This window comes from Homarus americanus, unplaced genomic scaffold (genome assembly GCF_018991925.1).
Source record: "Homarus americanus isolate GMGI-L3 unplaced genomic scaffold, GMGI_Hamer_2.0 scaffold59232, whole genome shotgun sequence".
NCBI classification, from domain to species: Eukaryota; Metazoa; Arthropoda; class Malacostraca; order Decapoda; family Nephropidae; genus Homarus; species Homarus americanus.
This window is the reverse complement of record NW_024717214.1, coordinates 589786-607535: the sequence shown is the minus strand read 5'-3', so window position 1 is coordinate 607535 and position 17750 is coordinate 589786. Positions and strand designations below refer to the sequence as shown.

At 36.9% G+C, this 17750-nt stretch overlaps 1 protein-coding gene across 1 annotated transcript in view; it reads right to left on the bottom strand.

Annotated features, from left to right (window-relative positions):
* The window catches only part of LOC121858838 (serine/threonine-protein kinase SMG1-like), an 80060-nt gene that overhangs the window by 55883 nt on the left and 6427 nt on the right, over positions 1–17750 (bottom strand). The window contains exons 4-19 of the mRNA XM_042355487.1: positions 17023–17189; positions 15490–15610; positions 14409–14543; positions 14074–14244; positions 12867–12961; positions 12053–12218; positions 11294–11434; positions 10818–11018; positions 9833–9958; positions 9105–9221; positions 8806–9021; positions 6424–6642; positions 4070–4234; positions 3554–3708; positions 2910–3118; positions 721–977 (exon numbers count right to left, since the gene is read on the bottom strand). Coding sequence (XP_042211421.1) covers positions 721–977; positions 2910–3118; positions 3554–3708; positions 4070–4234; positions 6424–6642; positions 8806–9021; positions 9105–9221; positions 9833–9958; positions 10818–11018; positions 11294–11434; positions 12053–12218; positions 12867–12961; positions 14074–14244; positions 14409–14543; positions 15490–15610; positions 17023–17180 — 2652 coding nt within the window. The 5' untranslated portion in view covers positions 17181–17189. The remainder of the gene's footprint in view (positions 1–720; positions 978–2909; positions 3119–3553; positions 3709–4069; positions 4235–6423; positions 6643–8805; positions 9022–9104; positions 9222–9832; positions 9959–10817; positions 11019–11293; positions 11435–12052; positions 12219–12866; positions 12962–14073; positions 14245–14408; positions 14544–15489; positions 15611–17022; positions 17190–17750) is intronic.

Below are 17750 nucleotides of genomic sequence, written 5' to 3'. Positions count from 1 at the left end.
AAAAACTACAACATATCGAATTCTGCAGCCTGTCAAAAACTGTGAACTGAGCATTTCTAACTTCCTTCAATTTCTGAGTCATTCCAGAAAGCCTGTCTTCTGACAGCACTTCATCAGGGATAGGGGGATGGATTTCTTGCACCAACAGCTTTTGAAGCTTATGTGCACCTTGTATCACTACCAAATTCAAAATTTTAAATTGCCCAACTTTCCCCTTGACCTGTGAAAGAACCATAACCTTCCTTCCCGTTACTCTCGAAGGAATGAACTGCAACATATTCATGAGCAAGAGACAGGTTATAAATGGTCCCAGCCATAAGGCCATAAATTATTATTTGATAAAACTGGATTAATAAAACAGTCCACCACCTCTACAAAACTTCCCTCCAGAGACAGTATCAAATTCACCATTCAAGATGCTCTCACACCCTGACAGAGATGCAGGTTTGCTGGCCATATTACACCACAAAGAATTGTAATTAAAAAACTTTAAAACTAAATCGTGCAAGACTGAAGGAACAAGCAATGAAAAATCCGTCAGCACAAATTTTTATTGCTTGCCTTGAGGTGTGACCATGATAAGTATGAAAACGTAAAAAAGCTGGATATACAGTATATTGATCGTGAAAGGTATAAATGTGAACAGCAAATCTATGAAAGGTAAGGTACAGGAATTACTGTAACTGATAATATTAACAAATGGGGTATGTAATACTTCACCTTGTTTGGTGGAGGAACAGCAACGGCACATCCATCACTGGCATTAAACATGGCTTTTTCAAGACTCTCCACAAACTCTACGAGTAGCATTACAGCCAGTGAATGAATTTTCACATTACCATTCTCACTTTCATTTTTTTCAGTTCCATTTAAACTTTTGGTGGGTACCTTATCCTCTTCACTCTTCCCAGATGACTGGCCCTTTTCTACCTCTTGACCACATTCTCTCACTTCTTTTGCACGACTTTTAATCACACCTGTGGAATAAATAATCATAATGGTCAACACAACTCTTCTGACATGAAACAATGTACAGGGTTACATGTACATCCTTCCCTGTACATATTACTTAGCTACTGACCATCTTCATGCTGTCTACTGGCAAAGATTTTGAAACAACACTTTTAATATTACTAAAGGTTCATAATACAATTACACCCTTGAAATAATGTACAGGGGGTTATCGCTATACGTTGTATCAGTATATGTCATTTCATATATACGTCGCTAACAAATATAGGACATTTTCTTAATACAGTGTGGCAATTGTTTCACATATACGTCGCCTGCATCATCCACTGTTTTATACTAAGTCTATGTGCACCCAAATATGATGAATAGATAGTGTTAAAAGCCAATAGCCATCAGTAACCTCGAACATGGCTGAGCGTTAATGCCATTGTTGTGTGTTAAGTAACCACAGAATTTGTAGAAAAGTCATTTCAATGTGCCAGTGTGTCTTATGAATGAGGAAAATACTGTATACTGTACAGTGTAGTAGTATATTGTGTGTGGGAGAATATCAAGTCTAGAAATGACCATAACATACAGGCACTTGACAGGTGTGAGAAGGCTGTTACTGTGCCACTGTTACATAAGACACCACAAAGGTTAAGGAAATACCAATTCAATGCTCTAATGTGACTTCAAAATAAAGAAAATAAGAAAAATTAAGAGTGGGAAGTGAATAGTGAGGGATAAGTGAGAGGTAGGGTGGATGGTAGCTGATTAACTCTTCCCTTGACTCCAGTAATATGACAGTTTGCAATTCCACCATAAATTCTCATATTATTTGCATTCATTTGGTGCCGGGTTAATAAAATATTATCATAAAATAATCTATTTTCCTGAAAAAATCCCACACCCAAACCCAGATGAGTTATTGCATTTTATTAAACGCCTGGTGCTTGTATATAAAGCGTGAACAGCCCTACCTCCCTCCGAGCAGTGTTGCCAATGCACTTCTTTTCTCATGCACCTCTGCTGTCACTGCCCAAGAGGGTTGGTACTTTTCAAAACAACAGTTTTCAACACTTAGTACTGTAAATAATATTGTAGTGTATTTATCAGCACTTAATAAATAATACTGTTGTGCATTATGCTTCTGCCTATTCCCTGGTTTATACATAAATCAGTTGTCTAAGTGTACAAGTAGCAAAATCAAACCATCATGTATCATTCAAAGGTAATAAATAATGGTGTTAGGTTACTGTATCTTCATATCAAATACTATACAGTACAGTATGTTATAATGACCCCATTGTAAACTGATGTGCTGAGTTTCCAAGGAGCATTACTGTACAGTACATGTTGGCATGCATATACTGTACCCCTAATTACACTAATTCTTTTGATGAAAAATTCCTCATTATAAAATGCTTCACTCTAAGATGCTTTTCTCTGGAATACATCCCTGACGTATAATGTGGATCACCTGTACACTGACGCGTTGTGGATATTAGTGACGACCTCGACATGGATACGAAAGTCAGTCTTTTATTAATATTAATTCTCCTGAATCTGTAGAAGAAAACGGGCAATGTCCCAAGATGTAAGTTCATCACCAGTATTGGGAAAATTACACTCATTTCAAGGGGTGTATGTTGGATGAGTGTGCATAATATCAGCATTTAGCCCACAGATACCAGTGGCAACCTGGGGAGGTGGCTGGGCCTTCCACCTCTCCAAACATGTTGGTAGTATTATCCCAATAAGGTAGACACATTTCTAAACAATATGGTACAAACCCTACAAAAATTGACTCATATTTGGCTGAATTACTGTGATATTTGTGTAGAAAAACTTTTGAAGTTCATTTTCTCAAAACATGCTTTTTGCAAGATTGTAACTAATTTCCACAATGCCTTATTGTTATGAACGAACACACACACACACACATATAAATTTACCTTCAATACTTGTAAATGTATCTTGGGGTTTCCCAAGTGTTGTTCTCAGCTTGCTAGCAATACAGTGCTGTGCTGGTTCCCATGCCAACCACTTCCAGAGTATAGTGTGCAGGTGTGAGGCTAAAACAGGCAGACTCCAGTCCTCAGCTTTAGCCATTCTCTCTACCCGCTGACAAATAGCAAACAGATCATCTTGCCAAAATTCACCCCTGGAAAACACAAAACATGTATTTACATGATGATCTGCAACTGAACAAAAATGCTGAATTGATTGTAACTGGAAAGATGCACCAATTGGTAAAATAATGTCAGTCATCAACGTCTACAGTTCGACTGGGTTGTGAACTGTGTGTTTGGTGGGCATACATAAGTCTCCCTGATAAATGACCCTATGTTTAAAAGGTTGTATATTTCATTATTTTTCACATTTAAAGCAAATAATTCAATGCAAAATCCTTACCTTAATCTGTATACTCAACTAACTTATATTCCTTGACAAGCAATTCAGCTACAAATTTGGTCCATCTCAACACAATATATCTCTTCCTATATTCAATAGCTTTCCAATACAGTATTGTTAACCATCTTCCTTCATCTTAAAACAGAAATACTGAATAAGACTTAGTGCTCCGAACCAAACTTACTTGGGTTGTGACACATGAAGAATAAAACCCATAAGTGTGTGGAAGGCATTGGATGGCAGCTGACCAGATGTAGAGCGCAGTACAAAGTGACGCTCCAAACTCTTGACAGAGGTTGAATCCAGACTTCCAAAGTCCACACTTGATGATGAATCACCCTGTTAAGAGATAATTGTTCACATGCCAACTTAATATGCAAATTTTCAAAATATCAGTTTTCCAAAGTGACATTTTCATTATGATTATTTAATTATTTATCATTAACTTATTTATGGCACTGCAGCAAGAAAGGCTTATTTAGCTCTCACACTTGTGTGGTGATTTGTCACCTCCCAAACTCCTATCTGAGGGATAGTGTGGTGATGGGGAATTGATACTGACTGTTTGATTAATGCCAGCCATCACCTTTGAGGTTAGCCTGGGTTGCAGCTTATACATGAGTTACTTTAAACTGTTGTTAGGCTAGAGATCATAACAGTCTTATGTGCTTAAGATAAAGAACAGTACAAGTCCGCCAACCTTATTTGCTGTGTATTCATTTTCATCAGTTGCATTGCCAGTACAGAGTGCATGAGACACAGTACTGAGGGGTAACCTGGCCAGCAAGTCAAGATACATACTGCGTATCTTGGAATCCTTGTGGCTTACATGATGGAGACACAGTTTTATTACTTCCTCCAAGTTCTGCAAATAACATTCCACACATCAAGTTTAGGTGAGTGACAAAAATAATGAAAAACAGCCCTGGTGAACATTCAAACTCTTACTGAACACAACTGTATGCTGAAGATGTAAAGTTAAAAAAGACATATTACTTATGAGAGAAACAAAGTTAATATATTTAAGAATCTAAATTTTCTTTACAACAATATATTAATTTGTGTTTTCATCAAGAATTGGCTATGTTGATTGATTCATCTTATGTTTGAGCTACTTAAAATGCTTCTTAAAATACGAGTATATTCATCACTGAATTGATTCAAAAAAATATTAAATTGACCTTAGTCGATCTCAAAACATTTCTGAATTTACTTTGTGAGTCAACAGTTGCTGTGTTTGTCTCATTTATGTAATGATGGTAAGTACAGTCACGGTCAGAAGTAATCATCCACCCCTCCTACTACCATACCCACGAGCTCAAGAGGGTGGGAGAGATATTGATGGAGGGAGAGCTAGGGGTGGCAGACCCGGGTAAGGTAGGACAGATCAAAGTCAAGGGCCACATGCGTAGTGAGAGAGTATGTGGTCTTACAATTATCCTTAACACCTGCAGAAGGTGTTAAGGTTGGTGGATGCACTGTACTGTAGCTTGACGATGACGGCCTTAATAACTCTGGCAGTTGACAGGTCTAAAGCCCAAACAATCAACCAACCAGGCGGGCAGGTGTTCGGGGAGGTGTCATATGGACTTATTATTCCCTTAGTTATCTATGCCTTTACTTGAGATTCTGGGGAGGAATGTGGGCGAGCTTTTGGCAGGTAATGTGTCATTAGGGTTGATTAATAAGGAGTCTGGCTTCCGTGATGGAAAACACCTGATATGACAACATAAGAGAGGAGAGGCATAGCTTACTCACCACCAGTAACACTAAACGAACCTGTTATAACTTCCACCTCTAACCACTACCGTTCTTGAAAAAAAATCACTATTAATTGGAAAAAAAAAGAATGAATCGCTACTTAAGCACTTCCACCTCTTGCCACTGCTGTTCTTGAAAAAATAAAAAAAATCACTATTACAGTAATTGGTGAAAAAAATATTAAGAATGAACTGTTGGATAGCATGAGACTTGTCCACCCTGTTATATGTTTATTACAGTTGTGAAAATCATTGCGAGGATTTTTTGAGGGTTTGCTGATATTTGTTATATTAAAATGACTAATTTTGGGTATGTAATGTAAACAAAACATATTTGAACTCTTAATTCATATAAATGATATAATTTTAGGCCCGGGAGACGACGAGTGACAGGCGAGGAATACACTGGAAGGGCTATAGAGATTATGTATGACCAGTGTTGGTAAATATTAAAAATAAATGTGATTTCTACCCTTATACTCACCCTTATAACAGCCTGAAAAAAATGATAAATAAGGAGATGGATGGAACATTATAAAAATCATAAAATAAGGGTCCTCAAATATTACTCTTTCAAGCATGTAAACCTAAGATAATGTTGTGAATTTTTATTTTTACATCCATCTTTCCTTTCCTTCCTTCATAAATTTCTCTGCTTTCATCAATCCCCTCTCCTCCCTGATGAGCATCTTACATTGCATACCACCTTCCCACAACCATCCCCCAAGTTGACCATTCCCCCTCTCCATCCCACGTGACTTACCGTGCAGAAAGGACCCAGAGGTTAGGTGGTGGAGTTGATAATTACGTTTGACTTTAACTGTACATGAGCCATGGCTCCCATGATCATCAACTTCCCCAAATTGTCTCAGGACCTTTCACATAACTATTTACCACAAACCCTTGATACTATGGAACACTTAATAAAGAATAATGTACAGTACTATGCAGTTTTACCTCCACTACTAAGTTCTTTTCATGTTTTATGACCTATGTTTTGGTTCATTATAATAAAGAAGAATTTTATATATAAACCTCAGAATATGGACCAAAACTCTTCAATAATAATTCACAAATTTATTCATCTGTACAAACTTATAGTTTTGGTCTTCTAAAAAACACAAAAACTACTTTAATATACTGTATAGTACTTTCGTCTCTCCATATACATATTATTAATCTTGCAATACTTTCCTTCAAACAGATTTTCTTCAAATGCCATGTTGATCAGTCCATAATCCATGTCAGTGAAGTCCTTTTTACTCCTTTACACAATAATATCTGATACTCTTACCTGAGATGGCTGTAATATTGAGAAAACTGTAGACAAGCATGTAGCAACAGCAGCAGTCACAGAGTTAAGATGGTGGTAGCCAGTTTGCACTATTGTGTCAATCATCATAGTGAAAACTTTGATCTTGAGAAGCTGTGGTACAGATGTTTCACTGCTCCGAATCAAATCAGCAGCCCACTCCAAGCATAGCTGGAGGATGTTAGCCCCAGTTACTTGCCTCTGAAAATTAGTAGATATCCCATTAACAAGGAAATTTACCTTGTCTGAAGTCAATAAAAACAAAAGTATTATTTCAAGGGATAGAACTCTTGAAATGTATAGGTAAAATCTTGAAAATGAGATGACCAATACGTCATGAGAATTATTTGTTTATGCAAACACTACTGTACACATACAGTCCCATATAGTATGGTAAATAAATAAAATATACTACTGTATACACTATACTGTACTCACAAGCAGATGCTGTTGCCTTGACCTTGTGATGCAGTACTCTAATGTGGCTTAGATATAAAGAAAATCTAATATAAAACTATAAAATAGGAAAAATGAAGAGCATTGGTGTGTATATTTTGGAAGTGAATGTGTGTTGAGGCGGTGGGTTACTGGGCTATAACTGCGTGGTCAGTGGTCACACATCTGTGAGTCAGCTGGTTGACTGCAGTAGACTGCCTGAACTATGTTGCATTGCCCAGAGGATGGTTTGAGTGTGGAAGGAGCTATTCTTTGTACATAAATTATGTGCCATTGTATTTTATGATATGCTATGTATTGATTCTATTGTTTATCATAGCAGCTCATCCCCGTTGCGTGTGATACTCAAACTTACGATTCTAGCTGATTTGAGGAGAATTTTTATGAGTATTATTTTATTTTGGTGCCGGTTAGTTGAATCTACCAGTTGCCTGGATGCTGGATAACTGGGATTCTACTGTACTCCTAACCCAGTGAGAACAAATGCTCCAGAATGAGTCTTCAAAAAGGAATCATAGAAACTGGGTTAATCAAGTGTTGGTATGCAAATGCCAGAAGTCTAGTTACTAAGACTGATGTATTGAGCACATATGCGGACACATCATTCACAGAAGGAGGTGCAACAAGTGGGGGTAGCAGTGAGGAAAACAAATCAATATATGGGAATTATAAAGCGTACCTTCGAATACAAAGATAATAAAACAATCCTTCAACTATACAAATCTCAAGTATATCCCATTCTGGATCACTGTATACAGGCAAGGAAACCCTACCTCCAGAAAGATCTAACATCCCTAAAAAAGGTGCAACACAGAGCGACTAAGATGATTCTGGAACTATGTCTTCTTGATTATCCAAGTAGACTGAGGGCCTTAGAACTAACAACCCTTCAGACAAGGCACAATAGGGCAGATCTCATGGAAACATTCAAAATGCTGATAGGGATAGAAAATGTGAACCCAGGATTATTTTTGTGATGTCACGCACCACCAACACCAAGTTATCATGCATTACGATTATAAGGAATACTTTTTCACATTGAGGATGGTAGACCTATGGAATGGTTTACCAGCCCAAGCTGTGGAATCAAGAGCAGTACTGGGCTTAAGAATAGCCCTCGACAAAATTATCAAGAACAATGGAGGGATCCTACAGAGGCCACTGGCCTACTTCCCTTGGGATGGCCACCTCTAGTGGGTGGCCATTAGGTAAATAAGTTAAGGTAAACAAAAACAAAAGCCTCACACAAACCCATAAAACTGACAGCTGCATGGATCATTTTGAGACTTCACAAGTACCTAAAACAGAGGCACAACATTTGTCTCTATTTTGTAAATGGAGTGAAGGAGAGTCAGATGGATGGCATGAGGTCTAAACTGGGACTACTATAGTTTTGATGTTTGAAACTCTCTTACAGTGTGTCTGAACTGGGTTATGTGCACCCTCATGTAGTGCTCACAATCAATTGCTTCTTATTTTAGATAGTGTACTGCTGCTTCTAAAGACCCTCTTCTATAGCTACAAATAGCCGAATGGTTTCCCTGAACGTTTACTTCCCCCGGACTGTGCGTATCCAAGCGCGTATTTATATTGACCTTTTATGATAAATATTTAACATTTTGTAACACCCTCTCTGAAGTGCTAATGCCTTGAAATGGTAGTCCAGAAATTTAACATTATTTAGGTAATAACATTTGTGTTTGAATTGGCTTACAGGCCAGGTTAGTGTGGAAAGGGTATAATATCAGACTATGATGTCTAATGGCATAAAATCCAGGACTAATGGCTTGAATTCATGAATCACCTTGCAAAAGGCATTGGACATACAAGCCAAACTCTCCTTTCAAAGGACACTGTATACTTACTTCAATTTGTTCCTATATTTGTTATTATTATTATTTGACTTACCTGGCGGAAAACAGCGGTGAGGGTTGTAAGTATTGTGGTCAGATTCTCACTGGTGGAGGAACCAGAGAAGCTTCCTGGAGATCCACCTGAGAAGGCTGCAGACACAGTAGGTGGTACAAAAGGTGATGAAGCCCCAACAATCAGGGTACTGGAGCTTATGTAGTGAGAATGCTTGGCACAGTGAGAATACAAGAGGAATAATATTGCGTGTTGAACCTGAAAGAGAAAACATGAATATTAAACAAAACCTTAATTTAAACTTACACACACACACACACAAATGTACAACATGATCATACCTCTGGATAATGCAATGCAAGATGTGAGCTGGATGGTGTGAGGTGAGCAGCCAGGAGGTCCACCAGGGGAGGAGTGAGGGCCCACATTGTAATTATAGAGTTTCGTGTATTAGCCACCTGAAGATACGAGGCATTCATTACTACAGAATAGCAGATCTATTATATAAATTATTCATCTGTCTCATGAGTCATAACCTTTTAAGAATTTGATTCCATAGTCTAATGTTTATAAGTTATACATTCACATTATGTACAGTTCCCCCCAAAAGTATCGTTAGATATTTTGTTGTTACATTTTTAAACGCTAGACGAAATGTTTTTATATGATCCCCAGTACATCATCAAAAGTTGGTATGCCTGCTTACCATATCAGCAACAGTTAGATGGGGTAGGACTAGCGGGTGGGAGTCGTCCTTGTATGGCATATTACATACTTCAATATAACAAGAAATCCATTAAGCTATATTAACGTATGTATCGTTCAAAAATGTATATACTCCTCTTGCTCAAAGGTCATGGATGTAGAACTACGTACCATTTACAAACAGGTCGAGTAACATTGCTCGGAAAGCCTCAAATAACATCGACCCTATGGCTAACGGTACTTTTTGGGGGGACTGTACATTAGACCTTCACAAACAATATTATAATAAAGTAGTCACTTGGATGTTCAGCATTAATTTTCCTAAGCTAGATTTGTTATGTAATACTTCAGTAAAATAACTCACCTCTGCAAGAACTGTCATGTAATACATAAGTAAAATTGTTGCTTCATTTTCATTATATACAACACCTTCCAACACATTTGTAGTGGTAAATGGTTCACCAGCTGGCACCAGTACACTGTGAGCAAGCTGAAAATAATTCAAGGTATCAAATACCACTTCCACTAATTCATTTAAAATCTATAAAAGTAAAATACCTGTAAAATAAATCAACCCTAATTTTATACACATGTAGAATATAGGTATTAATAAAAACAATACTACAGTAAGCACAAACAAAAACACAAGCTAAGATAATAAACATTATGAACTGATCCTAATATCCCATTCATAACTCAGTTGAGATCAAACAACTCTGTATAGCCAGCTTCAGATTTGTCTAATGACAACTAGGACACCATGCCATTAATGTGGAAAATTGATGATTAATATGTATTAACAATAGTGTACCTGTATTATTAATGGTCTCCAAGAGGAGGTAAATGCAAATCAATTTGTGGATGACTTGCTTTTATAATACAGTACTGTCTCAACCAGGATACTGTACCAGTGATTTACCATCTTTTACAGCCAACAACCACCCAACTAATTTTTAACCCCTTCACTGCAGGGATACAACGTTTATTATTTTATTTGTCTTATGTCATACAATTTTATTCAGCGCAGAGGGAACCCATTCACAAGTGATTAATATGATACATCCATCCAATATTCTGTGCAATACTGGATGTCAAGATAGCTAGAACCAATTGAGTAGGAGCTTATCTGCTACGAAGCAAGTTGGTTGGAAAGAAAGTGATGATCCCCTGATTTTTAGCATGCATCAGATACTGTCGTGGATTATTCCATATTCTTGGCTGGATGCTAATCTGCTGAAAGACTGTTCTAGTATTAGCAAACAAACTTGATTGTGTACTTCATTTTAACTCTATGACAGAGCTATGGAGTCACATCAATAAAGCTGAATACAAAAAAGAACAAAACCAACCTGTAAATCAGCCAAAATATATTTGTATGCTTCCTGAAGGAGTGGCACATTCTTGAGGCCGAGGACAGCATGATACACCCCTAGTGTTGCCTGCCATATTGTGAGGTGTGGGGATAACCGTAGAATTCGTAGGGGAGAGTCTTTACCCAGAATTTTTTGTATAAACTCAACTAACAGGCTGCTGCCAATCTGCTTCAACATCTATACACAAAAAAAAAAGGATAAACATTGTCTTTTATACAATAGTACTAATACCAAATGCAATTTCATGTTTTGTACGAATATATATATATATATATATATATATATATATATATATATATATATATATATATATATATATATATATATATATATATATATATATATATATATATATATATATATATATATATATATATGTTTACACTACAGTATATAAAATATAACCAATCCCAATATTTTATAACAACTGGAACTAATCACTGACAACCTACCTGAGTAAGGAGTGTCAGGTATGACTGGGTGGTGATAAAGCCAAAATGGACAATAAGTTTCTGTTGTAGGTCAACCACTCCACAAAAATGGACCTGAAGTTCTGGCATGTTTTGACTATATGGAATAAGGACCAAGCATACCTGAAAAAAAAAATAACACCTCACAGAAATTCTGAACAGATTTTCATAATGAATTATTTATGACTAATTCTGAATTTCTTTTTATTCAGTCTTGCAGGCCCTTCCTCACTATATTGTAGGGCAGCCAGTACTAAGAGCAAACACTGCAACTTTATTTGTTGTCACCTGTTCACTTTTACTCATATAACACCCTTATAAATGCCTACACATCATGCTCTTCTATCATTCACATACTGTAGTACAGTACAATGTTTCCTTAATGTCCATTTCCATCACTTCTTAATATGTCCTCCACCCCATACGGTACTTCCATCTTATTGATATTCTCCTCTCCCTCCTATCATCCACCTCTCAATTATACATCCATTTTACCAATCTTTTACTTCTTATTCTCTCTGTATGTGCATATCATTTAAGAACCCTCTGAGATACTCCTAGGAAAACAAGTCCTTTATACATTCTTGGGGTTAATTTAATTAATGATGAATAGCACAGCCCAACTCTATAACATACAAACTCCTCTGTTATTTCCACTCAAGTTCAGAGTGAGTATTATATACAGGTTTCTGCTAACTCTTTGGACCTGCAGCCTTAGAATGGGGGGCAATGACATCTTACTTGGTTGAGAGCATCAAGGAGAGCTTCCTCCCAGTGATGTCGTAATATTTTTGCTGCTCCAGACTTCATTTTGCCAAGGGCATCCACCAGAAAGTTTGGAGAAAGGATCGGGTTGACTGTGTGGTCCACTTGTGGCTCCAGGCAGTGAAGAACAGTTGTGAATACACTGGAAATAAAGAGTCAGGTTGATATCAAAATCATATACAGTACACCTGTTCTGGTATGGCGAGCTTTAAGTGCTAATTTCATACTCTATTGCTTACTCCAACTCCAGCTCAAGCTCCACCACCACAGGGGAAGGTAAGAGTGGAGAGTAATGAGTGTGCCTTGACAACAACAGTACCAGTTACTTAAAGTCATAAAGTAACAATCTGTGCAGAAGCAACAAAAGGAAGCCAATAGCTATAGGTAATAGACCCCAGAAAGTGAATCAGTAATCACAGTTTTGAGGTACAGTAGCTACTTCTTCCATCACAGTTCCCTGGCACCATTGACACACACTAGGTTATGACGTTGGTGCTGGTAATGTGGGATGTGGCATGGAAAATGGCATAAGTTTATAGTGTGGGAGACAGTGTGGATAGTGGTATAAGGTTATGGTGTGGGAGAGTGTGGGGTAATGGTATAAGGTGTTATGGTGTGAGAGACAGTGCGGATAGTGGTATAAGGTTATGGTGTGGGAGACAGTGTGGGGTAATGGTATAAGGTGTTATGGTGTGGGAGACAGTGTGGATATTGGTTTAGCAAGATAGTGAAAAAAAAATATATAAATTTTTAAACAACTTTGCTCATTACAATATGCTGCAACATTTACCTGATGAAAGCTGCTACTTTTTTTGCACACACTACTGGGTCTGTTGAAGCTTCATCCTCAGGGGAAGAACGACCAGACACGCCTCTGTCTAAATCCTGCAAAATGTTAATTGGTTTTACCCAGACCTATAAAAATGCTGTGGAAATACAAGATGATGTCCTTTACTCTAAATGCAATGGAAGGGAAATCAGAGAGCAAGTGGAGAAGAGGAGGCCAAGAAAGAATAAAAGGGTGAGAACAAGAAAGAAAAGAAGGGGAGAGGGTGAGGGCAAAAGAGTAGAGCAAGGGAGTTGAGGGCAAGACAGAAGATTATGGGACAAGATGAGGCTAAGAAGTGAAAGTAGGAAGCCATGAAGAAGGGGTAAGGCATGACATTTCTGAGAGAGAGACAGGGAATGAAGGACAGTCAATAATAACTTCACAGGAAAGCGACAAGGAAAAAAGGAGACTTTATCGTGGAGTTTACAATTTCATTCTCCTACAGCAAATACGTATGATCAAACAGTGACTCATAACATGGGGCCCAAGTCTTAATAATACTGACCTAACCTTATTAGATTAGGAATAGGTTAGGTTGGATTGGATTAGATTTGGTTAGGTTAGATTAAATTTGGTTACGTTAGGTTGGATTAGGTTATGTCAGTTTAGATTAGGTTAGGTTAAGTTGGATTAGGATGGATTGGGTTAAGTCAGGTTGGATTACTGTAGGTTAGGTTAGGTTGTATTAAGTTAGGTCAGGTTGGGTTAGGTTAGGTTGGTGTGTACAGGGGGTCCCCGGGTTATGAATGAGTTCCATTCCTGAGGATGTTCTTAAGTCGGAACACATGCTATGTGCATACCGTACTTACAGAACAATGTTTAAAATCCCATTATATCATGGCCTACGTCCATATCCATCTAAAATCACTTAATTTAAGAGAAAAGAAGAAATAGAATGACAAAATACAGTATACGAAAGTAAAAAAGTCATCAGATAAATAAAATACTGTAAATTTAAAGTTAATTCTCGTTCATATCGGCAGGCGTTCATAAGTCAGGGACCCCCCCCCTGTATAAAAACTGGGGCCCATTGGATCTACAGTCTTCCAATCTGTCCCAGCAGTTAGGTCTAGATCATTAAGCATTACTTAACTCAAGAGAGTTCTTATTAAGAATACTGTCAACCGACTTAACCATCTAACTTCCACAGTCAAATCCATTAACTTACCTCACAGTAATCTTCCATATCCTCAACAAACTGCGAGAGGAGCGTGGTAGAGATGGGAACATTAATGTGCCATAGCTGAGAGAAACTCTGAAGAGCCATAGAGACATACTTCATCACCTCAGCAGACTGATGATGGTCAATGTGCCATCCAACCAAAATGTCCACGATATCCTGAACAAAATGACATTCTTATATAACTATAAAGTTGTCTGAAGTGCAGTTAACAATTTCAAGATTTTCCTCTACTTGGCTTTACAATATTTCATACAAACACTGGAAAAATGAAGCTTCAGCTGCATACAAACACACAAATCTGCTTTATAATCCATACTCACTTGGAAATAGTTGTTAAGAATATGACTGTGGTTTCTGTTAAGTTCTCTCAAGACATCAACAGTTGCCACCATCACCTCTGGGGTCTCTGTCCCTTCTAATACTCCTTGTAGGCCTTCTACAATCTTTTCTCCAACCTACAAAACAATGTAAAGGGGTACCGGTATGTATAAAAATACAGTACCCGTATAGTCATAATCAATTATGAAGCATCAGGAATAACAGATTGTGGACAAGTCATTAATTTGTTTCATAGCCTAACTACCAATATATGTGGAGCAGTAGATACTGTTTATACACAGTATAAATCTACCAGTTTTCTTTTAATGGTAGGGTTTATCATGGTGAATGGTGTGAGTGAGGTCGTGTAGTAGTAGTAGGACTGGTCTCCACATATTTTCTCAGAGCTGTCATGAGTGATTCATACAGACACCGAACTTGGTATTACTCGATTAGAGTACAGAGTCTATTGTCATGTCTCCTTGGAGACGAGCATAGAAGTGAGAGGGAAAAAGGAGAAAATTTAAAAGGAAAGTGCACAGCACATTCTGGTGTGACTGCTGGGAGACTAGTGAAGTGCTCAAACCTCGTGCTAAGAGGGGTTGCCATATTAAGTAACGTTGAATTACCAAGGAGTAACTTGCCAAAATTTTAAGCATTAAAAGGAATTACTCAATTTTGGGTGATTTTTTCTCTTTAGTGATGCAAATACATATCAGTGCTAATTGGACAAGATTATAATTGATTCAGAAATGTGTTATGGTGTGCAAAAGTGTTAATATAAGTCCTATGAACGTCCGGATTACTGACGGTATATTGTATATGAATACTGTTTGAGAGTCCAACCATTAATAAATGCAAGATTTTCTACCCAGGGTAAACAGCGAATTACAATAAAACATTATAGCACCAGAACTTAAACCAGAGAGAAACAATGCAGTGTATACAGTTTTTAAATAGCTGGACAAAAATATATTAACTATTTATGTTTGAAAATTTTAAGACCGTACAAAGAGATAAGAAGAACCAAGTAACATGCCTGATATAAACATGGCTACACATCTACACAAAAGTGCTACCTACCTGATCCAGCTGCGATCCATCGGAGTCCAAGCGCAGCATCTCTAAGAGACATCTTAAGACCAACACCTTCATCTCAGCTGCTCTCCAAGTCTCCAATCGATCTAGAGTTACATCCACATACCTGAAAATGCAGATTCCATTTGTCTAAAAATCCAAATATCTTGACTTGTTCTGCCATGTTTCTATGCAACAACAAAAAAAGGATGATTAATTATTCATTAAAAGCAAAAACTCTTTCCCAATAACCAATAAACTATCAGATTATTATTCTTATAATTTTTTACAATGTACTTTATTTACTATGCTGGCAGAAAATGGAAAAGAAAACATAGTAAAAATAAGAAGACAATATCAACACTTTGAATATCTGCCTTGTCTATTTATAATCTTTACTCTTCTAACTTATCTTGTGCGGGGTGGACCACAAGGGATGGGATAAGAAAGATGAAGAAACAATATAGGGCTTAAACAACATGGAGAGATACTCTATGCACACTTGCTACTCTTCCCTTGTTAATCATAGGTACAGTACTAACTTTGAAGCTCCTTCCACAAGAACTCTACACAGTATATAATTTACCAGTACTATATAGTATGGTAACTCTTATATAGTGCACTAATTAAATTGAACATACTGTATATACAGTAAATAACACTTTGCTTTTTTTAGTCATATAAATAAAACTTTTTTTCGTGCGTGCTATTCAAAGACTCCACTTACGAAATAATCTATCAGTCCAATCAAGATCTAAGGATTTTACTTCCTAATGCCAATAACCTTCATATAGCTCTTGAACTAACATATATTTCTCCTTACTCTTCTCAGTGTTCAATACTCAAAAATATATAATAATAATAGTTAATAATAATAATAATAATAATAATTCAAAAGTACAATATGAAAGGCACAAGTACTAAATATTGTAAAAATGGTTCATGGAACAAAATAGAAACTAAGAACGATCAGAAAATCAAAGGAAGAATTGAATGAAGCTTGAGTTATTTTTAATAAAATCGAATGGGCCACCCTAAACAATGGCACTGGGTAAAGCCTGTACTGTGTATCTTGTGATCCTGGTAGCAAAGTTGATGTGGCTCAAGAAGATACGGGAGCAATGGGTGATTAGGGTTAAACAAGTCTTCTAGAGTAAGAACAAAGCACCAACAAAATATCAGTGTACTAGGTCAATCTATTCAGCATAATTGTCGAGTAAATTTACATTGTTCAGTTCTTCATCAAAGAATCTCAATTGAGATGCAGCAGCAGCAGAAGGTGAAACTGTGCACAGTGCTGAAGGATAAGTATTGAAAAGGATAAAAAAAAAATAAAGTCTGGTTAATGACAACAGCTTGGAAGTTTAAACACTTAAATGTTAAATGAATACTCCAAAGTGTACATCAAAGTAAAATTGATAAAAGCTATATAAAATTACAGTACCATCAAATAATAATTTTCATATACATGTACTATAACTATACAGTTTAGGGTACAAAGTGGAATCTGAATATTTTGCCACTACATAAGTTGCTAACCTCTTTATGTCTCCTTCCATCACATGACCAACTCGACCAATGCATCGTGTGATTTCCCAGCGGCATGGAGGTGAAGGAGCGGCATGAAGACTCTCAAATAAGGAGTCCAATAAGTGGTCAGCATTTCGGCGGACATATTTCACATTCTCATTCAGCATTATTGATTCCTGTCAAGTAATTAACAGAACAGTATACATAATTCAACAAATCATACTGTCTATGGTATACTATACTGTACTCAGAATTAATACATATAAAGAAATAAATGCAAAATAAAAACAGAAAGTTCATTATCTACATGAACATTATTTTAGCTAGAGGTTAAGTCCCATTGTCTTGTTACTAATGTCTCTCAGTACAGTACTGCAGGGAAGGTCCCACTGTTTTATATTTATTTTTAGTAAAGTATGGTACAGTAATGCTTAATTTGTGCACTCCATCAGTCGAGGGGTACAATCATATCTGAAGTCTGTACCAAATAATTCCCTCATATTTGGCTTCAAGGCAAAAATTAACTGGATAAAAAAAAAAATTGCCCAACATTATTATTCCAATTAAATATGTGGTACAGTAAAATCCCCATAATTCGAAATAATAGGGGCTCTAATGCTTACGTATTATGAGATTTTTTTTTACGAAATATGAGACACTCTCCCGAGAGAAAAAAAGAAAGATACTTTTCCATTATTTGCCCCAAGCAAATTGTAAACATTTCTAAATACTGCATT